We start from the raw sequence: 24,458 nt of genomic DNA, 5'->3' as shown, positions 1-24,458 counted from the left end.
TTAATCAATTCAGTATCTGAATATATTCATTTCTATTTTTCAACAGGGTCAGAGTTTGTGGAAATGAGAATTGTTATGTAGTTCTGGATGGTCAACATAGTTGAGCACAAATATTTGTTGTGGGAATTGAGTCATCACTAAGTAGTAAATAAACAATAAAAGTGGTGACATTTTCTGATTTAACCTAATATTTGTGTTGGACACAAACAGCCAGTGTAATTCTGAAGTTTGATATCACGGTAAGTAAATGACCACACCACTACGTAGCCGTGACATTACTTGCATTACCAAGTGGCAACGTTAGCAAATGACCACACCACTACGTCGCAACAACGTTATTAACAGTACCAAGCGGCAACGTTAACAAATTACCACACCACTACGTTGTGGCAACGTCACTCACGCTACCAAGTGGCAACGTTAGCAAATGACCACACCACTACGTCGCGGCAACGTCACTCACGCTACCAAGTGGCAACGTTAGCAAATGACCACACCACTACGTCGCGGCAACGTTATTAACAGTACCAAGTGGCAACGTTAGCAAATGACCACACCACTACGTTGTGGCAACGTCACTCACGCTACCAAGTGGCAACGTTAGCAAAATTACCAAACCACTACGTCGCGGCAATGTTATTTGTTTACTTTATGGCAACTTCCTGTAGGCAACGTCATGGCGATGTTGCCACAACGTTGCCAGGAGGTAATGTTGCCATGACCAAATGGCAACGTATAGGCAACGTTGCCGTATGGTCGTGTGTTAGCTGGGTCGATGGCTTTCTAAGCATTTAGAAACTGCATTTAAAGGCTAAAACTGCCTCTAATAGGCTACGATTGCAGCGGTACCAAGTAGAAAGTAGTAGTAAGTAGAAAGTAACCCCCCTTTAGATGAGCTCAGACAAAGGACTTAACTATTGGTTTATTAGTTAGTAGTAGCTAATCATGAATTTAAGCATTAAGTGTTTATAAAGCATTAACACGTACAGATTGTTAATAAGCAACTTATGCTTCATAAATGATATTGTAAACTGTTGTCATTATTTTGTTTATAATATATAACTGTTTGTGAATTGCTTACTAATTTGTGTAGGAATAATGCTTTTTCAATTCTGAATTCCCCGTTTGCTACTACTTTCTCACTCTTCAAAGTTTCAGTTATACACAATGTACTAAAGTGATCAAAGAGTGTCATTGGTGGAATCTACTGTGCACAAAATCGTAGTGCTCACGTTTGGTCGCACTAGGTTATTGAAAAGCAATTTTCCACGACCCCGACAGCAGCCTGAATTTGTTAAATTAGATTTTAACAAACATCCATTTTGACAAAATCCCTAATAACCTTTCCAAAAAACAGCATCACTCACATGTAATTGAATATGAATATATATTTTTTTATCGATTTTATTTTTCAACCCTAATAAATAAAACACAAGAACATACAGAAAACGCAGCTCGAAACATTTTAAATGGCCGAAAATAATAATTTAAAGTATTTTAAGGTTTATCGTTCAGATGGTGTTTAACTTAAAACAAACCTCTCATGGTATTTCACATTTCACATTCAGATCGTATTTCATTTAATCCAAACCTTCAAACCTATGTCTTTTTACCTGTTTTTCTTGAATAATAACCAGTTTAAAGGTCATATGGGCATTCCTTCCTAGCCACAACAACCAGCACACAACCACCCCTCCACTTTTTCACGTCATCCACAAGTCCTTTTTCACTTTCAATTTCCCCCAGTGTGTCCCCGCTGCTACTCTGGGCGGACCCTCAGGGTGGCACTACTCCGGCCGTCCCTCAGGGTGGCACTACTCCGGGCGGACCCTCAGGGTGGCACTACTCCGGCCGTCCCTCAGGGTGACACTACTCCGGGCAAACCCTCAGGGTGGCCCTACTACAGGCGGACCCTCAGGGTGGCGCTACTCCGGGCGGACCCTCAGGGCGGGCACTACTCCGGGCAGACCTTCAGAGTGGCGCTACTGCGGGCCTTCCCGGTGGTGAACCGCACCGCGCCGCTCATGTCCTCGTCGGTCCGCTTCAGCGTGAGCTTGTGCACCGTGCCCTGGCTCTCCACGCGCACCTGGGGCCCGGACTGCAGCACCTCCCCATTCAGCGTCCAGGCTGGCGGCTTGTCGATGGCCACCGACACCTCGCAGCGGAAGCAGGCTGCGTCAGGGGCCCTCACCTCCACGTCCTCCAGCTCCCGCACCATCACCAGCTCCTGGGCTGTGGTCCGCCAATGAGAACAGAGCTATATTAAAAACCCTGCTTAAACCAATAGCTTCCAGCTGCAGCCCCGAAGCTGGGCACTGTGATGTGGCAACAGCATTGTAGTGTGACAATGGCACTGTGGTGCGGTAGGTCTGTTTTTTTCTTTGTGTGTCTATCAATGTACTAATCGCTGTATAGATAGATACTATTGATAAGCAATACATTCAGCTGTGTGTTGGAGAAGCTGTTTGATGTATTGGTATACGTTGGAGAAGATCCATCTATCTATATATCTATATCTAACCCTATAAGATATAGATACATCTTGCTGAGAAAAAAAAAGACCTGCCACACAACAGTGCCGTTGCCACACCACAGTGCCGATGCCACACCACAGTGCCCGGCTCCGGGGCTGCAGCTGGATGCTACTCGCTTCAATGGAAGCCGTTGCTCGCGCTCCCCTCTACTGCCATGTTGGCAAGAACATATTGACAGCCCAAGATTCCCAGATTTTCTCCAGATTAGTGCATTCAAAGGTCAGATTGGTATCAGTGTCCTCGTTTGAGTCTGGGAACCCAGACAGAAAGCCCTTTCCCAGAGTGCCGGGCTGTTCTTCTAGTGTTTTATCAATTGTCATGGCAAAATTAATTGCTAAAGCCCCCTGCTCTTTATTGGCTTTGTGATGACCAAATACAACCCTTTAATTTAACACTTATTCACTGATGTAACGGTGTTTAGTCCGTGGCTTTAAGAGTCTCTATGTAGGGGTCTTTGCATACAGCAGAGGGCGTCGTTTGCCTAGTTTTTATCGTGTACTCTCTTATATAGAAGTTTTTTAATAGACTTTTATTTTACAGTTTGTTAGAAAAAGTTATGTTTAGGTTACATTTAAGATCCCGTCGAAGTTTTTATACTAATTAAGAAATTTAATAATTTATTCTGGTTAGTTTGTAAATTAATTATTATGTTTTTATGCGTTATGAAATGATTATGAAACACTTACACATTACTAAACGTAATGTCTAAGTAAGTTTAGTAATGAAGCTAGTAATGAAGCTGAGTAATTAAATTTGAACAATTTTGTGATGAAGCGAGAGTGGTTAAGTTTTTGTATTTGTGTATTTGCTATAATACTTGTAATGTGAATCCTATGTGTCTGCGTCACATAGGGTCCTGTCTAGTGTCTTCCCTAGAAAAAAACTGAAGCAGAAAAATAACAATAAACGTGCCTTCCACCAGAAGCTGGGCCTCGGAGCTGTGCTTGCCAACCTCCACGCGGTAGTGGCCCTCGTCCCCCAGCGCCACTTGTTTGATGACCAGGCGGTGCGAGCAGCCGTCGGCCAGCAACTCCAGCCGCTCACTGGGCTCCAGCGCCACGCCACCGCAGTACCAGGCGGCCGTTGCGCGCGGCGTGGACACGATGCACTCGAGGATGACCCGGTGCTTCTCCAGCGCTGTGCGGTCACGCAGCGGCTTCACGATGGACACCGGGAGCTCTGGGGGTCAGAGAGGAGAGAACGGGGGACGGTGGTTAGGTAGCGCGTCGCCCCACGGCGGAATTACACCACTCCTGGGAATTAGGATAGATTCCTTCCTGATACGTTTTGAGTCTACGAGAAAAGCTCTATGAAAGAAACCCATTACTTCTTTCCTGACTGTGGCTCAAAAAAATCGGTTTGACTGCCAGCAGGCCAAACTGGTAGGCCTACTTGGTTTGATCCCCAAAGTCCACCAGTCAAACTTTTGACCTACCTATTACTACAATTCAATTTATTTATTTATAAGTACTTGCCTTGAATTCAGATCCATGTAATTGGGAGCAGGGAGGGGTTAGGGGGATTTTGATTGACATTGGGGATCTATCTCATCTCTCATTCTCATCTTCATCCGCTTATCCGGGGTCGGGTCGCGGGGGGAGCAGCTCAAGCAGGGGGCCCCAGACTTGCCACATTGACCAGCTCTGACGGGGGGATCCCGAGGCGTTCCCGGGCCAGTGTTGAGATATAATCTCTCCACCTAGTCCTGGGTCTTCCCCGAGGTCTCCTCCCCACTGGACGTGCCTAAAACACCTCCCAAGGTAGGCGCCCAGTGGGCATCCTTACCAGATGCCCGAACCACCTCAGCTGACTCCTTTCTAAGTAAAGGAGCAGTGGCTCTAATCCGAGTTCCTCACGGATGGCTAGGCTTCTCACCCTATCCCTAAGGGAGACGCCAGCCACCCTTCTGAGAAAACTCATCTTGGCCGCTTGTACCCGCGATCTCGTCCTTTCGGTCATCACCCAACCCTCATGACCATAGGTGAGGATAGGAACAAAGATCGACCGGTAGATCGAGAGCTTTGCCTTGCGGCTCAGTTCTCTTTTCGTAACAACGGTGCGGTAAAGCGAACGCAATACCGCCCCCGCTGCTCCGATTCTCCGGCCAATCTCACGCTCCATCGTACCCTCACTTGCGAACAAGACCCTGAGGTACTTTAACTCCTTCACTTGGGCTAAGGACTATTTTCATTAAAAATGATATAAAATCAAAAGTTCTTTTTTTGGTAATTTTTTTTTTGCTTTACATAGACGGGCCGTGTAATAACACATCTAAGTTGGTTAGACAAAAATTCGTACATCAAAGCCAGTGCTAAATAGATTTTTCGAATGTGTCGAATATCCAACGTCCAATATAAAACCACCTTTACCACGGTCTAATTTCCTGGGGATCTATCTATCTGGGGATCTATCTGCGGCTAATTAACTTTAATTTAAATCATAGGAAATCACTTTAAAAAATGAAGCGCTCAATAAATGACTAAACGCTAATTAACTACTAATGACTATTAGCCCAAAAGGCACAGGGTTCGATCCACAATGTTCGCAACCTTACCTGTAGCTCTCACCTGCTTGTTAGAGCCGGGATAGACAACTTGGTTTGCTTTCAGCCGAAAATCCCACCCCCCTCCAATCGGGCCTCCCTCCAAAGCCACTCCCTCAAAACACACGACTAGCTCGCTAGCGACAGGTACATGCCTCCCTTCCACGAGACTAGGCCATGGGTTCTGGGACCTACCCTCAACCTCCAGGTAGGCGGTGGACTCCACGTCCTTGGCGACGAAGCGGATCTCTCCTGAGTCGTCCGCGGTGACATTGCAGATCAACAGGAAGTGCTTCGTCCCTGTGTGTGTGTGTGTGTGGGGGGGGGGGGGTTGGGGTTTCTTTACTCAGCTTGTTTATAGAACCCTGCAAACCTTTAATTCCTCAATTTAAATCTATACTGTTCATAGTTTAGATGAGAATAATTTGATAAGGGGTTGAACACGTTTGTTTAGGGGAACTCGCATGAAAAGACACTACAACATACAACAATTCGCAAAATATATCTAAGTGCACTAATATTGAATGATATATGTTGCATGGAATATGTATTTGATCATATCAGACTGGACACTTCCTCTAGACTGCACATCGTTAGCCTCATAGCATAATTGCTTATGCATATCTGAAAGTTCGTCTTGTATTTAGGGTAAAAAATTATAAATAAAAAACAGATGAATATAGTATAGACTGTGCTTGGTATGATGCGTGTTAATCGTCCCAGAAGAGATTCTCAGCCGCTCGGCCGATGTCGATTCTAAAGGTCGGACGCCGTTCTGAACTTCAGGGTGGATTCTGACCTTCGGTGCGGGTCTTGACGGTGCTGGTGGGCCGGATCTTGTGGCCGTCCTTCCACCACTCGCCACCCACCTGCTCCAGGGACACTTCGCACATGAAGACCGCGTTCTGGTCCTCTACCACGCACAGGTCCTCCAGCTCCTGGACGATCTCCATAGCATGTTCTGATCCAGAGGAGAGGGAAGAGAGGAGAGAGTGGTCAAGGAAAAAGGAGAGAGGAGAGTGGGGGAAAGGAAAGAGGAGAGGAGAGAGAGGAGGGGGCAAAAGGAGAGAGGAGTGAGTGTACAGGGAGAGAGGAGAGAGGGAACAAGGAGAGAGGAGAGAGTGGTCAAGGAGAGAGGGCACAAGGAGAGAGTGCACATCGGAGAAGGAGCAGGATGGTTAAGCAGCGTTTCGCCCTACCTTTGGTTCGGGACTCCTCTCAGGTTGGCCTGATATGCATATGCTGTAGATATTTGATGGTGCATTATCGTTTATTTATGAACTAACTGAGCAAACAACTACGGATCACTTCCAAGTTGCGGTGGGACGCAGGGGGCGAGACCAATGGCAACCCAACTTTTCGTTTAAAATATAAAGATTTAGGCTGCATCCGAATACTCGTACTTGCATACTATATAGTATGCATTTTGTAGTATGCGAAAAATCTAGCGCGTCCGAATACTCTAGTATGCATTCTGTAGTACGGAAGTCGTTTCCGAATGCATACTACCGCCAAAGTGAACCACGGACCACACTACGCTATCCCACAATGCAACCGGAGTCTGGTAACAAACGAAGAAGAGATGGCTGACCCGACACCACCAACAGCGGCTTTTTATTTGTGTGTGTGTTCAATAAAAAAGGAAAAATTAACTTCAATCGTCTTTTTCACGGAGTAACAAATAACTGTAAAGTTATTATTATTATTCCAAAATAATGACTTACCAAATGTCCACATATATACAACATAACCTGCCGGTAAGTCGCTCTACGAGATGACCGACGACGACGCCTTCTAGCAGAGATATCCATTTCAAGAGCCATTCGCGTAGAAAGAGACATTTTTTATTTGATAGCAACGATAACAAGACGGAAAACAGGTAAATTTTGCCGCCATCTGGGGGGAGATACGTCATCTCCAAACATCCGGTGGAGTTTCGGCGGCGTTCGGAGGCGTTCTACACATGTCTGTAGACCGTACTACACAGTCAAGTGTAGTATGGTCAAGTAGTAGACACTAGACAGAAATAGTATGTACTAGGTATTCGGATGCAGCCTTAGTTTCTTAGTAATGATTTGGCCTAATATTGCTACTGGTGGTATAGTGGGTGTTGGTAATAACGCAGTTTAAGAACGGCGTTAGGTAAAGCCGTTATTTTTTCAGTAACGAGGTAATCTAACTAATTACTATTTCCGTCGTTACAATGCCGTTACCGTTACTGTACGAAAAATGCTTTGAATAAACTGCTTTGAATAAACAAATGATTGAATAAACTGCGTAATCCGTACGCACCCTTGGCTACTAACACAAATTGCTAGTGAGGAGATCGGGTGGGTTAAAGGTTGGGTATGGAATTCTCTTTTTTGGCCATTTTTGCTAAATTACTTGAAATTCTTATCATAACCCACTTACAGCCACTGAGTTAGAAGTACTGAGTGACATGAAAATTAAACAAGTCAATCATCTGTGGAAAGGCAGGGCTCGAAAAACTCTAGCCAATGATTTCCAGACCCACCGAGTGGCATTGGACAGTAAGTACGTCAATCAAACGGTCGTACTGCACTCCCCCTCCCCGTGCGACCCCTTCGTGCACGTACTCAATGCTCGTGACCCAGAGCAAGCTTCTGTTTGTTGTTATCCTGCGTTAGCTACTGGAGCTAGCTAACAAGCTAATGTCTCGCTCTCGTGCATCTGTGTTCGCTCGAGCATGATTGCGTGTCCATGTACTTGGAATGGGTGGAGTCAGAGTCAGCGTTGAAGGAGAGGGGGAGTAGGACCATTTGAGTTGTGTATTTTCAAAATCTGCTGGCGTTTTGCAAATCCCATACCCAACCTTTAACAATGAGATGAGCGATTATGATTGGCTAAGGCAGAGTCATGTTTCATGGTAGTCACTCGGAGCCAGAGTTTTTACACACACGCAAACGCACACACCAAACAGATTCGGTGAAGCAGCAGAAATGGCGAGTCCGGAGAAATCCGATGAAAAGTTGGCATTTTCTGTAGTATTCGGCAGATGTTCCACAGCCTTTGCAACCAAGCAAATTGAAATTCAGGCCCCATCCACACTCGGGTAAATGTAAAAACACACTTCCGCAATGAAAATGATCTCCGTCCTCACTATCGTTTTCATATCGTTTTGCATCCACGTTCCACATTGAAATTATTTTGATAAACAGTTGTTGTCATGGTTATGTAACTCCCCCACGCCTCTCTGTTTAGATTACAGGCGCGCGATCAGCTGATATTTACAGTTGATCAGCTGGTTAATCATTTTCGACTCGGTCTTGTCCAGAAACGCCGCTCCAAGTACTGTTTGAACTGTGGTCTTCGGGTTTTTTTACCATCACTGAAGAACATCAAGTACAGCGCTCACCTCCGGCGTTGGAGCAACGAATATGTTTGAGCCAATATGTCGAGTTGTTTCTGGAGATAAATTAGTACATTGTACAGAGAGATCATCATTTGCATTTCACCTGCCATTTTTTTGATGAGCGTCTCGGTCTCGAGCGCAAGCTTGTGGCATGTGTCATGGCAACCGAACGTCATCGTTTCTGAAAGCCTCCGTCTACCCTATCTACACTACAACGCGAACCCAGCACATTTATCCACCTCAGCGATAGTTTTTGAAAGGCATCGTTTTCAGTGTCGGAATTCTCAGTTTTAGTGTGGACGGAAGGGCTAAACTGATAAATATTTATGCGTTTGTAGATTTACCCGGGTTAGTGTGGACGGGGCCTCAGTTGGAAGCATATCAGGGCCTTGAATGGGCAGTTCAACCATTTAACACATTAAGGCCAAGTGAAAACTGCTCAGAAAAATCCAGATTCTTTCATATGGCATCTTTTTTTTTTTTTACAGTAACGCAAATAGTTACTTTCCCTGGTAACTACTTTTATTATAGAGTAATTCAGTTACTAATTCAGTTACTTTTTGGAACAAGTAGTGAGTAACTATAACTAATTGCTTTTTTAAAGTAACGTTCCCAACACTGGTAGTGAAACGAGTGTGAGTGGAGGATTAATATGTGAGCGAGTGCACTATAGGGAACGGAAGACGCGCAGACGGGAAGACTGTTTGTGACTGGCAAATTGTGTTTTATCAGAAAATAGTTAGGCCACAGTCTAGCAGAAACCTTCAGAGCCAATAGGACTACAAAATATGTAAAAAAAAAATTAATTGTAATTTTTGACACTAGTCAAACTCAAATCACACGTGGAAAAGGGTAAACTTTTCGAACTGATAAGAGCTGCTGTGGGTGAGCTGTCATCATGCATTAACAAAAAATGAGCATCTGGCTATAGCCCAGACTTCTAAGAAAATGTCCTTCGTTTTGTAGGCTACGAAAGGTTAAATTATTTGGTTAAAGCTAAAGTGGGGGAGGTTGGGTCCTTTGTGCTTCATTAGTTTCACCATGTAGCCTATCAGCTCTGAAAAGAACCTAGCCTAAAATAGGCTACCAACTTGTTAAGTTCATTGCGCCAGGTTGAGATGGGAGATTGTGGCATGTTACGCCCAAAACACAGCCATGACTGACAATTGATAGTAAAGCATTATTTCTTATGGCAAAATTAATTCCCTCTAGGTCAGACTAGGTGGCGGCAGGCATGTCGCATTGCAATTTGGGGATGAATAGGACTACAGGTAATTCAATTATAAAACGTGTTGGAGACTCCAACCCACCACAGCTTCAGCTGTCAGCTCAGATAGGAGACTTCAAAATGTATAAAGTGCATATAGTCTACCCTTTATCCTACGTTACATTTTAAGGAGCAGCTTGCCTAAACGTCTGATGCTTTCTCTAGGTTTTAGTAGCGTTGAGGGGAAGATATTCTTCGCCATCCTATCCCGTCGGTTGACGGAGTTCCTCCTGAAGAACGAGTACATCGACACCTCTGTACAGAAGGGCGGAATCCCAAAGGTGCCAGGATGCCTCGAACATACAGGTGTGGTCACACAGTTGATCAGAGAGGCAAGAGAAGGGAAAGGAGACCTAGCAGTGCTGTGGCTCGATCTCACCAACGCTTATGGATCCATTCCTCATAAGCTAGTGGAAACAGCACTGGACCGGCACCATGTCCCAGGTAAAATTAGGGACCTTATCTTGGACTATTACAAGAGTTTCAAGCTGAGAGTCACCTCTGGGACGGTCACATCTGAGTGGCATCGGCTGGAGAAAGGGATCATCACTGGATGCACTATTTCAGTGATTCTCTTTGCCTTGGCCATGAACATGCTGGTCAAGTCAGCAGAAGTCGAGTGCAGAGGTCCGATCACCAAGTCTGGAGTCCGCCAGCCCCCCATCAGAGCCTTTATGGACGACCTGACAGTAACGACGACGTCAGTGCCGGGGTGCCGATGGATCCTTCAGGGCTTGGAGAAGATCATCACCTGGGCTCGGATGTGTTTCAAGCCTGCAAAATCTAGGTCCCTGGTGCTCAAGAGAGGGAAAGTGACTGATAAGTTCCGCTTCTCTCTGGACGGCACCCAGATTCCATCAGTCACCGAGAAACCCATCAAGAGCCTCGGAAAGACCTTTGATTGCACCCTGAAGGACGCTGCATCCATCAAGGCCACAAATCGGGAGCTGGAGGCGTGGCTGACAGCAGTGGACAAGTCGGGTCTGCCTGGTAAATTCAAGGCCTGGATTTACCAGCATGGTGTTCTCCCCAGGATTCTGTGGCCCCTGCTTGTGTACGAGTTCCCAATAACAACAGTACAGGGCTTCGAGAGGAGGATCAGCCGTTACCTCCGTAGATGGCTGGGCCTGCCACGAAGCCTGAGTAGCATCGCTCTATACGGGCACAACAACAAACTGAAGCTCCCCATTAGCAGCCTGAATGAGGAGTTCATGGTAACCCGTGCAAGGGAGGTGCTGCAGTACAGGGAATCCAGTGATCCAAAGGTCTCCCAGGCTGGCATCGAAGTCAGGACTGGAAGGAAGTGGAGGGCGCAGGAAGCAGTCGAGCAGGCGGAGTCACGCTTGCGTCACAGCGTGCTGGTCGGCCCAGTGTCATCTGGACGAGCAGGGCTTGGTAGCGTTGCAACCACACGCTACGACAAAGCCCTGGGCAAAGACAGACGCCGATTGGTCCAAGAGGAAGTAAGAACTGGCGTGGAGGAACTGCGTGCTAGCCAGATGGTGGGGATGCGACAGCAAGGCGCATGGACGAGATGGGAACAGGCAGTGGACCGCAAGATCTCCTGGTCTGAGCTTTGGCAAGCTGAGCCTTACCGGATCAAGTTCCTGATTGCGTCCGTCTATGACGTCTTGCCCAGCCCATCCAACCTCTTCTGCTGGGGCAAGGTTGACGCACCATCATGTCCTTTGTGCCTCAGAAGGGGAACGCTAGAGCACATCCTCAGCTGTTGCTCCAAAGCCCTGGGAGAAGGACGCTACACTTGGCGCCACGACCAGGTGCTGAAGGCGATAGCAGAAACCATCTTCACTAGCATCACCCAGAACAAGCCTCTCCGACCAGCAAGGCAGGCGATTGCTTTCATTCGAGCAGGGGAGAAGCCTAAGCCCAAGCCAAGGGGGGCAGCGGGACTTCTTGGAACCGCACCGGACTGGCAGATGAAGGCCGACCTGGGGAAGCAGCTCAAATTCCCAGAGCAAATCGTGGAAACCACCCTGAGACCAGACATAGTTCTGTTCTCAGATTCAACCAAACAGGTGGTCCTACTGGAGCTGACAGTTCCCTGGGAGGAGCGCATGGAAGAGGCCAATGAGAGGAAGCGTGCCAAGTATGCCAACTTAGTGGAGGAGTGCCGCAGACGGGGGTGGCGTGCCCGGTGTGTGCCAATAGAGGTGGGCTGTAGAGGCTTTGCAGCGCGATCTCTCTGCAAAGCATACAGCATGCTTGGAGTCACAGGTGCACGTCAGAGAAAGGCCATCAAGACCACCACAGAGGCAGCTGAGAAGGCCTCTAGATGGCTGTGGATCAAGAGGGGCGATCCGTGGGTACATGCTACTTAGACACAAGTTGGGACTTGATCAATCCCGGCTGGGTCGCCTGGTTGAGGGTGTATGATGTTGCGAGACCCGAAACACCCAATGACCCCAGGTTCCATCACTGATGATGTGTCTAAGTGCATCAATAGATGTATATTAAACTAGTAGCCTACAGACTGAGACAGTCACAAGCATCAAGAACAGAATAGGCTGATCTCTTTCACTTAACTCCAGTCAAACCCCCCTGTAGTTTGCGGAAACTAATTGACTGAAAGAACTGGCATTATATCTTTGTGTTGGTATGCTACGGCCGAGAATGACGCCAAACAGTTTTTTGAACCCCCCGTCCTAATGCAAGAGGGGTTTCCTCGATGATTATGTAGGCTAGTCAAAACCTCTTTTCTAGAATCATTCATTGGTCAAAACATTCTCACAGCTGGAGCCACCACGGCACTTATGTCAGGGAATTCCCCCCGTTATCAAAGTATCACACTGATCATCTCAGACCGTCAGACCCAAAATCTCACCTCCTGCATGTTTGTCACTGCCCCTCGTCCTCATCGTCTTCATCACTTTTCTTTTCTTTTCCAATACCAAGCCTGCAGCTCTGTCTAGTCTAAATACTTGCATATACACATGCACGCACATTTACCCCCCCCACACCACTGAAATCATTCCGGCGCCACTGGTTGGATGTGCAAACGTTCACTGGGACGTTGACATAGCGGGAAGATGTGGATAGGGATTAAAATGGTGGAAGCAGATGCGATTTATAGGGAAGAATTTGTCTTGATCCAAAATGAACAACTGACACCAGCCGCTGGTGGATAGATTGGACTATTGGCAGGTAAAAGATCGTAAATCTGCAATTGTCTTTCCATTCTGGCAGATAAAAAGAGTAAATACTTTCACAAACTGCATTTATAAATAACGTTCACGTCTTTGACGGGAGCGCTAAGCTCACCATCATGTCATCGAACCGAATGACACCTCCACCCACACCAGGCCTCAAACCCCGCCCTGCCTACCGTAGACCTCGAGGCAGCAGGAGGTGCTGACGTCCCCGGCGTCGCAGTGGTAGGTGCCGGCGTCGGCCAGCGAGGCTTCCAGCAGCTGGCAGTACCTCTTCCTCCCCATGGAGTAGATCCGGCAGTTTTTCCCTGGCTTCAGATCCATCTCGCCCTAGTTGAACAGAGGTGGACGTTTATTTTGTTAGGGTTAGAGTTTAGGGTTTAGAGTTTAGGGTAAGGGCTTTTATCCAAAGTGACTTACAGTGAATTCAGATGCACGTCAATAAGGATCACATGGGAGCTTACAGATTGTTTGAAGACTTTGGAGAACAAACCCAGTCCCTTCTGGTTGGGTTAGGGTTAGTTGCACACCCTTAATCCTACTACCCTATCCTTCCCTAAAACACAGAACCTGGATTCATCATGTTCCCTTTGACAAGGAGCAAGTTGGGCTATTATAAGATTAATCTATTGCAAGGTTGATTCATGATAACACGTTATCCATATCTTTAATACTATTGGATCCTGTTACTACCCCCAAGTCTAGGGGATTGAGTGGGTAGAATAAAGCTAACTCAAACAGGAACAATTTTCCTAAAGGATCCTTCTTTTAAAAAATGGTGGAAATTACAGCGAGTACACTTTACGCATTGCCGGTTTTGTGTCCCAATAAAAAGCTAAATATTGCTGTTAAAATACCCCATTTCAAGAGCAGATGAAAATGCTCTAGGCTGCTTTTTTTATAAGTTAGGGCATCAACTTGACGATTGCCCTCGTAAATCAGGAGGTCCGCATAGTGGGGGCCAGGCCACACAGGTGGAGAACTGCTTTTTTTTCTGGTGCTAGCACAGACGGTTAGGTCTTATTCTTTACCTTGAGCCACTTGACCTCCACGTTCTGTCTGGAGAACTCACACTCCAGGGGCACCGGAGACCCCTCCTCCACGCGGACGTCTCCCAGCTTCTTCACCAATGACACCGGCGTCTCTGTGGAGCAGCGGAGACATCAGTCAAATGGCTGCCAGTAAATCACCACCACTGTCAGTGTGTCTCATCTGGAAGAACTCGGAGGCTTTACCACAGCATTCCTACATCTTAGGGTTCAATGGCAATTTGTCCCACTTTTCCCTCTTGGGAGTGATAAACAACCATCTTATCTCATCAGATTTTGTCTTTTTCACTCTGTTCACTTTCCCTCTCTCAAGTTCCAACTTGCGTTTCCAAATCTTTGTAATGTGCAGCGAAGTAAAAGAGGCTACTAGGGTAGGTAAGCCTCAACACCAAACTGTCACTCTGACGGTAATCATGTTCATCCATGTTATGTCAACATAACAAGATCTATAGGCATTCAGGATTTAAACAGTGTTGGCATTTTTGGGATTTCTTCATTGTGGGAAACAGTGAACAAGAATAAAAATTCATAGAGGAAAATTCCCTGGATTGATGCAGTCTTGGGTATTATTCTTCAGAAATTTGAAGAGCTATTTAAGTTGTTTCTTCGTGGTTCTCTATTCTCTCATGGGTTCTCCTGTTTGTTATGTCAATGGTTCCTAGCCCTCTCATTGGGTGTCGCCTTGTTTCTCAGCTCTCTCATGGTTCCAAGTTTTCTCATTGGTTCTCAGGCCTCTCATTTGTTCCCTCATTGGTTCTCAGCCCTCTCATTGGTTCTCAGCCCTCTAATTGGTCCACTCATTGGTTCTCAGCCCTCTCATTGGTTCTCTCATTGGTTCTCAGCCCTCTCATTGGTTCTCAGTCCTCTCATTGGTTCCCTAATTGGTTCTCAGTCGTCTCATTGGTTCTCTCATTGGTGCTCAGTCCTCTCATTCATTCCCTCATTGGTTCTCAGTCGTCTCATTGGTTCTCTCATTGGTTCTCAGCCCTCTCATTGGTTCCCTAATTGGTTCTCAGCTCTCTCATTGGTTCTCATCCCTCTCTTTGGTACCCTCATTGGTTCTCAGCCCTCTCATTGGTTCCCTCATTGGTTCTCAGCCCTCTCATTGGTTCTCTCATTGGTTCTCAGCCCTTTCATTGGTTCTCAGTCCTCTCTTTGGTTCCCTCATTGGTTCTCAGCCCTCTCATTGGTTCTCAGCGCTCATTGGTTCCCTCATTGGTTCTCAGCCCTCTCAATGGTTCTTAGCCCTCTCATTGGTTCCCTCATTGGGTCTCAGCCCTCTCATTGGTTCCCTCATTGGTTCTCAACCCTCTCATTGGTTCTCTCATTGGTTCTTAGCCCTCTCATCGGTTCTCATTCCTCTCATTCGTTCCCTCATTGGTGCTCAGTCCTCTCATTCATTCCCTCATTGGTTCTCAGCCGTCTCATTGGTTCTCTCATTGGTTCTCAGCCCTCTCATGCCCCTTTCACACCGCCGCAAAATCTGAGCCGGTTCCGGGCCAGTTCGGAGCTAGGGCCAGTGTTTTGGTTTCACACCGCCAAAGAACCGGCTCCGGCCCCTAAAAACCGGTTCAACTCCAGCCCCACTTTTGAGCTGGGCTAGAACTAGAACCGCTTTTACGCTGGGGGAAGGGGGCGGAGTTATCCGTACCTTCATAAACAGGAAGACCAACGAAGACCGGCATTTTTAAAACACCGAAGTAAACAATGGACGTGAATCCGTGTATGGTTCGTTCTTTGAATATTCCGATTTAAAACAGTCCTTTTTTGTTTTTTCTGATTTTGTTTTTAAATCGGAATATTCAAAGAACGAACCATACACGGATTGAATCGAATATATTGTTGTTGTTGTGTTTGAAACTGGCGCGAGGGTTCTTCTTCTAATGGTACGGCCACACCAACCGCGTTACTCGCGTTGGATAACGCGAGTTATTGAGCCATTTAACGCGCCTAACCTGACGCTTGATCAGTGTGTGGTGGTTCAACGCTTCCAACGCGTCAACGCGCCAACGCAGCTAGATGAGTCCATGTCCATGCAAGTGAACGGAGCGTTCCCTCTTCGTCATTACTATCAAACCAAACATCCTTCACATTCACAGAGCGAACATTATGAAAGTAAAATGCACATTTCTCGCTAAAAATGTTTCCATAAACGCATTTAATGGCGTAACTATGTTACTATTTCCACCCAGAATAAAGAAAGACGTCGGCCATATGCTTCTGTCCAAGCTCACTACTCTCTGCCAGTGACGTCTGGGAAAGCGGAGACGTTTGCAGTGACGTCATGACGTTTCTCACGCCGGCTCCATGGCTGGCTCTGGCCGGTGTGAAACCAACTGGTTCTTAACTGGGATAAGGCTGGAACCTGTTTGGAACTGGCCCTAGCACCAGCCCGGAACTGGCTCTTGGTTATTTTTGGTGTGAAAGCCCCATCATTGGTTCTCAGCCCACTCATTGGTTCCCTAATTGGTTCTCAGCTCTCTCATTGGTTCTCATCCCTCTCTTTGGTCCCCTCATTGGTTCTCTGCCCTCTCATTGGTTTTCAGCCCTCTCATTGGTTCCCTCATTGGTTCTCAGCCCTCTCATTGGTTCTCTCATTGGTTCTCAGCCCTCTCATTGGTTCTCAGTCCTCTCATTGGTTCCCTAATTGGTTCTCAACCCTCTCATTGGTTCTCAGCCCTCTCATTGGTTACCTAATTGGTTCTCAGCTCTCTCATTGGTTCTCATCCCTCTCATTGGTTCTTAGCCCTCTCATTGGTTCCCTCATTGGTTTTCAGCCTTCTAATTGGTTCTCTCATTGGTTCTCAGCCCTCTCATTGGTTCTCAGTCCTCTCATTGGTTCCCTAATTGGTTCTCAACCCTCTCATTGGTTCTCAGCCCTCTCATTGGTTCCCTCATTGGTTCTCAGCCCTCTCATTGGTTCCGTAATTGGTTCTCAGCCCTCTCATTGGTTCTCAGCCCTCTCATTGGTTCTCATTTTGTCTCTCGTTGGTTCTCAGCCCTATCATTGGTTCTCAGTCCTCTCATTGTTTCTCAGCCCTCTCATTGGTTCTCTCATTGATTCTCAGCCCCCTCATTGGTTCTCTCATTGGTTCTCAGCCCTCTCATTGGTTCTCTCATTGGTTCTCAGCCCTCTTATTGCTTCTCTCATTTGTTCTCATCTCTCTCATTGGTTCTCAGCCCTCTTATTGCTTCTCTCATTTGTTCTCATCCCTATCATTGATTCTCAGCCCTCTCATTGGTTCCCTCATTGGTTCTCAGCCCTATCATTGGTTCTCAGCCCTATCATTGATTCTCAGCCCTCTCATTGGTTCCCGAATTTGTTCTCAGCCCTGTCATTGGTTCTCAGCCCTCTCATTGGTTCTCAGCCCTCTCATTGGTTCTCTAATTGATTCTCAGCCCTCTCATTGGTTCCCTCATTGGTTCTCAGCGCTCTCATTGGTTCCCTCATTGGTTCTCAGCCCTCTCATTGGTTCCCTCCTTGGTTCCCAGCGCTCCCATTGGTCCTCACCTTTGACGGTGAGCCGGGCGGAGGTGCGGACACCCTCCCCTGAGAACATGATGGTGCCGCTGTCCTCCAGCGTCAGGTTGGAAAGGGTCAGGCCGTGCACCAGCCCGTTGCTGCTGACGCGCCATTGGTTATTGGGCTTGACGCGGATGCCGTCCTTCTGCCACACCCCCTCCACGTCGGCATGCGACAGTTCCACCTCAAAGGACGCCGTCTCCCGCTCAAACGTCTCCTGGTCACCCAGAGCCTTGTGCATGGAGATCTTACGAGCTGACAGGGAAGATGGAGGACAAGTTGTTGTTCAGTGACAGGTTTTGGACCTTGTAGCTGACCGCCCATATATGGCAGTGGAAACTATATTCAAAAGACTGGATCATATAGTCCTACTCCCAGCTAAGGGATTCTGGGTTCAAACCCCAGTGGATAACCTGTGGGACCCCTTGAGCAATATGTCGTAACGCCCCACTATCCATGTATCAGAATTCATTGCAAGATGCTTAAAGGTCCCATGTAATGCCACCAGGTGTGGTGTGATTAGCCGTTACAAGCCGTTTTGGAAATCTGCCCCTTATGACATCACAGGTGGGCGTGTCCACCTAGATGTGTGACAGATAAATGAGCAACGTTTGCTACAGTACTACTAGGTAGCCTGGTAGACTGATCTATCCTGCACACATCTAGGTGGACACGCCCACCTGTGATGTCATAAGGGGCCGATTTCCAAAACGGCGTGTAACGGCTAATCACACCACACCTGGTGGCATTACATGGGACCTTTAAGCATCTTGCAATGAATTCTGATACATGGATAGTTTGGCATCACACCACACCTGGTGCCATGTCATGGGACCATTAAAAAAAATAATATATATATATATAGATATAGATATGAAAAATAATATAAATAAGTACATTTATGTGTACATCATAATTGTATAAACGTTATTCTAAGGAACTCCTAAGTTGGACAGCAGCTCGCACATTCGGGACTCAAACTGCCAACTTTGACGAGTTGAAAGCACAATAAAGTCCACAAGGCCAAAAGAACATTAAATCATTCATTTGATTTCATAGACATCTTCCCAGAATTGACTGCGGAAAGGGGGGAGGACCCATGACAACATCGCTTATGAAGTCAATAGGATCATCCTAGCATGCGTGGTGTGTTTGTGTATGAGGGGCCGTCTGGGACAGAATTCATACTTGGTCTTACACACACTATTATACTCTCTCACATACACTATTATACTCTCTCACATACACTATTATACTCTCTCACATACACTATTATACTCTCTCACATACACTACTACTCTCTCTCACATACACTACTATACTCTCTTACATACACTACTATACTCTCTTACATACACTACTATTCTCTCTCACATACACTACTATACTCTCTCACATACACGACTATACACTCTCATACTTACATGTAAAAGGAGTTTAATAGTTTGAATGAAACGGAAGTGAGTTTGAATGAAACGGAAGTGAGTTTGAATGAAACGGAAGTGAGTTTGAAATGTTCATAAGAGTCCGCAGAAATCGAATATCAATATTATTTTAATGTAATTACATTGTGTATATGCACAAGCCATCTTATACAAAGCAGCCGAAAAATAGAAAACCGAAATGCTACTATGTTTTTTTTTAGAAAACTGCGATTCAGGGTTTGAATTCTGCTATTGTCGTCTGATTCATTGAATCCGCTGTGTTTGCCAGGGTCAGAGGGTCTTCCGACTCTGGGGAAGAGCCTGGTAGTTTACGCACACCCCTTGCGCATTTGTTTTCTCAACCACACGTGAGACATTGTTTGACATGCTGGATATCGTCAGAAAGGTATTTTTCATTGGCTATTAGGATATCTAAGGCCCGTCCCCGACCCTTGCTGTCTGCTGGTGTAGCTGTCAATCAAAGTATACACGCACCGTTTTGATAGTGATCGCCTCATTGGCTTGTAAGGCTTGTAAACAAGGAAGTATTGGTCTTACAGACATGTGGGAGGGCTCTATGTCACCGTGAGACCCTGGCAAACACAGCGGATTCAATGAATCAGATGACAATAGCAGAATTCAAACCCTGAATCGCAGTTTTCTAAAAAAAAACATAGTAGCATTTTGGTTTTCTATTTTTCGGCTGCTTTGTATAAGATGGCTTGTGCATATACACAATGTAATTACACTAAAATAATATTGATATTCGATTTCTGCGGACTCTTATGAACATTTCAAACTCACTTCCGTTTCATTCAAACTCACTTCCGTTTCATTCAAACTCTCTTCCGTTTCATTCAAACTCTCTTACACATACTACTATACTCTCTTACATACACTACTATACTCTCTTACATACACTACTATACTCTCTTACACATACTACTATACTCTCTTACATACACTACTATACTCTCTTACATACACTACTATACTCTCTTACATACACTACTATACTCTCTTACATACACTACTATACTCTCTTACATACACTACTATACTCTCTTACATACACTACTATACCCTCTTACACATACTACTATACCCTCTTACATACACTACTATACTCTCTCACATACATGACTATACACTCTCATACTTACATGTAAAAGGAGTTTAATAGTGTGTGTGTGTGTATGAGTATAGTGGTGTATATGCGAGATTATAATAGTGTGTGCAAGACCAAGTATGAATTCTGTCCCAGGCGGCCCCTCATATTTGTGTGTGCGTGTGCGCACACACCTAAAAATGACCTCAATATTGTATTGCAGCATAACAGCATTTCAGCACCTCGTTTTTTTCGGCAAACAGTGGCGAACTCAGTTATTCTTAGCAGCCTCGGCATTGTCTTCTATCGAGAATTAATACTGAGGAGATACAGTCTGAACATAAAGTGCAGTAAGTGAATAGCTATATAGCTTAATGCTATGACTAAATGCTACAGCTAAATGCTACTACTGAAGGCTACTGCTGAAGGTTATTGCTTAATGTCATTGCTAAATGCTATAGGCCTATCACCAAACTGTCCAAACATTTTTTTGGAGAGAAAAAGCGCAATGGTATACCTAAGTGATCTTGCTACATGCTATGCCTAAATTCTCTTGATAAATTGCATTGCTAATCCTGAATACTATGGCTAAATGCTATATATAGTGCATTTGCTAAATGCTATAGCTAAAATCCAATGCTAAATGTGCGTTTCAGCCTGTAAGCAAGTGTGCCTCCGACTCACGCTCCACGTTGAGTTTGACCTGCGTGCGGTCGTGCAGCGTCTCGCAGCGGTACGTGCCGCGGTCCGCCAGGCTCAGGTTGCGGACCGTCAGGCGCCGCGTGCATCCATCTTGCGCCAGCGCGTGCCGGGGTCCCGGCTGAATGACCACACCCTGACGCATCCACTGCACCTCACCCGTGTCCAGGCTCACCTCCGTCTCCAGGACAGCCTCGCCAAACTCCTCCCCCATCACGGCCTCCATCCGCCTGGTGAACATCACCTGGGCTTCTGGGCCGGGAGAGAGACAGCATTGAAGGCCTGAGACACCGTGTACTGTGTCTCTGGGAGAGAGACAGCATTAGAGCCCTGAGACACTGTCTCTGGGAGAGAGACAACATTAGAGCCCTAAGTTACTGTGTCTCTGGGAGAGAGACAACATTAGAGCCCTGAGGCACTGTGACTCTGGGCGGGAGAGAGACAACATTGAGGCCCTGAAGCACTAGCATATGCAGCACTGTCACTTTGTCTTTTACAAAAGCGACTTCTGCTATGTTATCCGAAACCAAATATTTTGATTTCTGAAGCTTTTCAAGCGGCCAAATGGCTAAAAAGCATTTGGCTGCTTCATCCATCCATTCATCAGGTAATGGGTTAATCGACTTCACACAACACATTGTTCCAGTACTAATTCAGCACTAATTCAGCACTGATTCAGCACTAATACAGCACTGATTCAGCCCAAGTTAAATTCTGAACCAAACACAGCGAACGTGGCTCCTCCCCAACCGTCCATCCCCCCGGCCCCCTCACCCTGCACTTTGAGGCTGGACCTGCTCATCACACCCTCTGCCTCCGCCGTGATGCGCGAGTTGTCCAGGATCTGGCACTTCTTGATCACCAGGGTGTGGCAAAGGCCGTTGCTGCTGGCCTGGAAGCGGTCGCCGGCGGCGATGGCCTCGTTGTCCATGAGCCAGACCAGCTGCACGTCCTCGGGGGACACCACGCACTTGAAGGTGGCGTCCTCGCCCTCCAGCACTGTGGTGTTGTGGAGCTCCGTGAGGAACTCCACCACCCGCGGCACTGGGAGGAGGAGGGCGAGGGGGAGGAGGAGTTGGAGGGGGAGGAGGGGGAGGACATGGAGGAGGCGGATCAGAAGGGAGCTGAATGTTATTGGTCGAGTACAAAAAAGTAATGTGTTCCACTAACTATGCAACATTAAACAACCTTCAGGGAGAAGCACTCAACCACATATCTTGGTTTCTGAAAGTGTTCCACGTCTGTTAGAAGATATTAACACCCTGACTTCACCTGGTTCAACGTTCATCTAAACAACCATTAACATCTGGTGGCCCACAACGTCAACTAAATCAAATCATACTAATTAAACGGGAAAGTTGCACACAATGGATTAAAACCCTTCCCCACTACCCTAGTAGGAGCCTCAGTGGGACCCCCCATCATCCAAGACGGGCTGGGATCAGGGCTCCTCAGCTCTAGGGGAACCCCTCCATCAGACTCTGACCGCTGCTTACTTTCCACGGTGAGCGTGGCGACGGTGCGGTCGTCCAGGGACTCGCAGACGTACTCCCCGGCGTCCTCGGCGGTGAGCCGGTGGATGGTCAGGCTGCGCTCCACCCCGTCGGCCCGCACGGAAAACCGCCGGCCCGGCACCACCTCCCCGCCGTTCCTTAGCCACTGGACGTCGGCCTTGGGCCGGCACACCTCGCAGCGCAGGGTGATCATGCCGTCAGCATGCGCCACCGTATCTCGCAGCGGTGTCAGGAACTTGATCCTCATTCCTGGGGAGGGAAAGGGGTCAGGGTCCGTCGGTCAGGGAGTGGGGAGAGACCCGATGGTCTGGACTGTGTCTATATACAGATATACAGATACTGGCTTTGTGTTTGTGCTTGTTTTACTTTTTTTAGTAAAATCTCTTAAATCGGTAAGGTCTCAAGGTCTCACGTCTTTAGAGGGGGCACATTATGAATACAATGTTTTTCCTGGGATTTGGGGTTTTGTTTTGGGTCTCTGGTGCTCCCACATGAATACAAACTTTGAAAAAAGTCTGAGTGAGATATGCATATCTGAAAGTACCCCGCCTACCCCGTTACCAAACGAGCGAGTCCGTTTCGGCGCCCCCTCCTACGTAGGAAGGGGGCACAGTTGAATATTACCTCCCACTTCCCCACTCCCCTCGACGAGCAGCTCCGGCGGGGGGAACTCGGGGGAAGTCCGGCAGCTCAGCTCCGGGAGTGCAATCCCTTTCTCTGCTGGACTGCCGCCGAGCTCCCCCCGCCGAAGCTTCGGCGGCAGACATGGAGGAGAAAGGGATTGTAATCCCGGAGCTGAGCTGCCGGACTGCCGCCAAGCTACCCCCGCCAGCTCCCGGAGTACACCCGCCGGAGCTGCCGGACTGCCGCCAAAGCTTCGGCGGCGGCCGGACGGCTTCGACGGAGGATCCGGTGCGGGGCTGCTCCGGCCCGGGGCAACTCCGGCGCGGGGAGCTCGGCGGCAGTCCAGCAGCTCAGCTTCCGGAGTACAATCCCTTTCTCCTCCATGTCGCGGTTCATGGACTTCAGAGTCAAGGCCAAAGTTCCTTTCCCCCAATTCTTCTCATCCATGGCCGAGATATCCCCCACTACGAGTCTTTACTTGTTGTGGAAGTACCAGAGACGTCAGACGCAGTCTTTATGACTGCGTCTGACGTCTCTCCTTCTCCTCCATGCTGTGGTTCAGTCTGACAGCTCATTGGTCAATGGGCAGCAGATCATTTACATTAAAGCTACAGACACCAGAAACAGCACATTCTCAAGGGACTGAAACAGAGGGGAATAGCGGTAGGCTATTTCCAGCAAACAGCTTCAAAAACATGTTTTCTGGAACTCAAATACTATGTTTGCTTGTTGGGAAAAAAAACAAACATAATATGTCTCCTTTAACCATTGCAATGTGTTGTTGAATTAGTTTTTTTATTTGGGCCAATAGTGACACATTTTTGATGCCTCAAAAATGTGTCCAACATTTATGTCCAATTCAAAGGAGCAGAGAGGGAGATCAATGAAATAAGCAGACGGTTCATTTTTCTTAGTCCTATACTGACCCTGACCTAAATAATCAAAACAAACACCGGGGCAAACATTGGCATGTCATTATGAGACATATACTGGCCTCCAACATTGACCATCATGAATGATCAAAACCATAACAGAGAAAGGTTCCACCAATGCTAGTAAATACTGAGCAGTCTCAGATTGACCCTGACCGTAGCTTGAGCAGTCTCAGATTGACCCTGACCGTAGCTATTAGGGATGGGCGTGAGGAATCGATTACTCGAGTACTCATTACAAATGAACTTGGTTGGTGGACACAAACTCAAGTTAGTTTTCTGAAACAAATGTATCAATTTTGGCGCTGTCACGCCAAATTTGTACCGGGTGCCAAATTTGTACCGGGCACGTCTACATACGTAATCCATTCCAAACCTGCCCGGCAACAGATGATCGCGTCGTCCGTTGCCTGGCAACGGACGATCGCGTCGAATGACGTGAAAGGTTCACGAACATTCGCAAACCTTCAAGCTCGTTCATTCGCACTTGTTCATTGACCTTGACAAGACCGATAACATTGACCGTGACAAGACAGATAACACTTACACTTAGAAATTACATTTATTAGCGTTGCTAACTTTATATTTGTATTGTATTCAATTGTTTAATCTTATTTAGCTAGTAAACTGAGTGTTTAACGTGTAGTAAACTGCGTGTTTAATTTGATTAAACAATTAAATACAATACAAATATAAAGTAAA

General features: G+C 46.8%; 1 protein-coding gene across 1 annotated transcript in view; it reads right to left on the bottom strand.

The window, feature by feature from the left end:
- Window positions 1-36: 36 nt before the first annotated feature.
- The window catches only part of obsl1a (obscurin like cytoskeletal adaptor 1a), a 46,164-nt gene continuing 21,742 nt past the window's right edge, over window positions 37-24,458 (bottom strand). The window contains exons 16-25 of the mRNA XM_056587411.1: window positions 22,183-22,449; window positions 21,461-21,730; window positions 20,672-20,938; window positions 17,444-17,710; window positions 13,915-14,027; window positions 13,060-13,213; window positions 5,876-6,037; window positions 5,272-5,376; window positions 3,447-3,713; window positions 37-2,232 (exon numbers count right to left, since the gene is read on the bottom strand). Coding sequence (XP_056443386.1) covers window positions 1,955-2,232; window positions 3,447-3,713; window positions 5,272-5,376; window positions 5,876-6,037; window positions 13,060-13,213; window positions 13,915-14,027; window positions 17,444-17,710; window positions 20,672-20,938; window positions 21,461-21,730; window positions 22,183-22,449 — 2,150 coding nt within the window. The 3' untranslated portion in view covers window positions 37-1,954. The remainder of the gene's footprint in view (window positions 2,233-3,446; window positions 3,714-5,271; window positions 5,377-5,875; window positions 6,038-13,059; window positions 13,214-13,914; window positions 14,028-17,443; window positions 17,711-20,671; window positions 20,939-21,460; window positions 21,731-22,182; window positions 22,450-24,458) is intronic.

The sequence above is a fragment of the Gadus chalcogrammus genome, chromosome 4 (genome assembly GCF_026213295.1).
Source record: "Gadus chalcogrammus isolate NIFS_2021 chromosome 4, NIFS_Gcha_1.0, whole genome shotgun sequence".
Lineage (NCBI taxonomy): Eukaryota > Metazoa > Chordata > Actinopteri > Gadiformes > Gadidae > Gadus > Gadus chalcogrammus.
The sequence above is the reverse complement of the archived record's forward strand: the minus strand, read 5'-3'. Positions and strand labels throughout refer to the sequence as shown.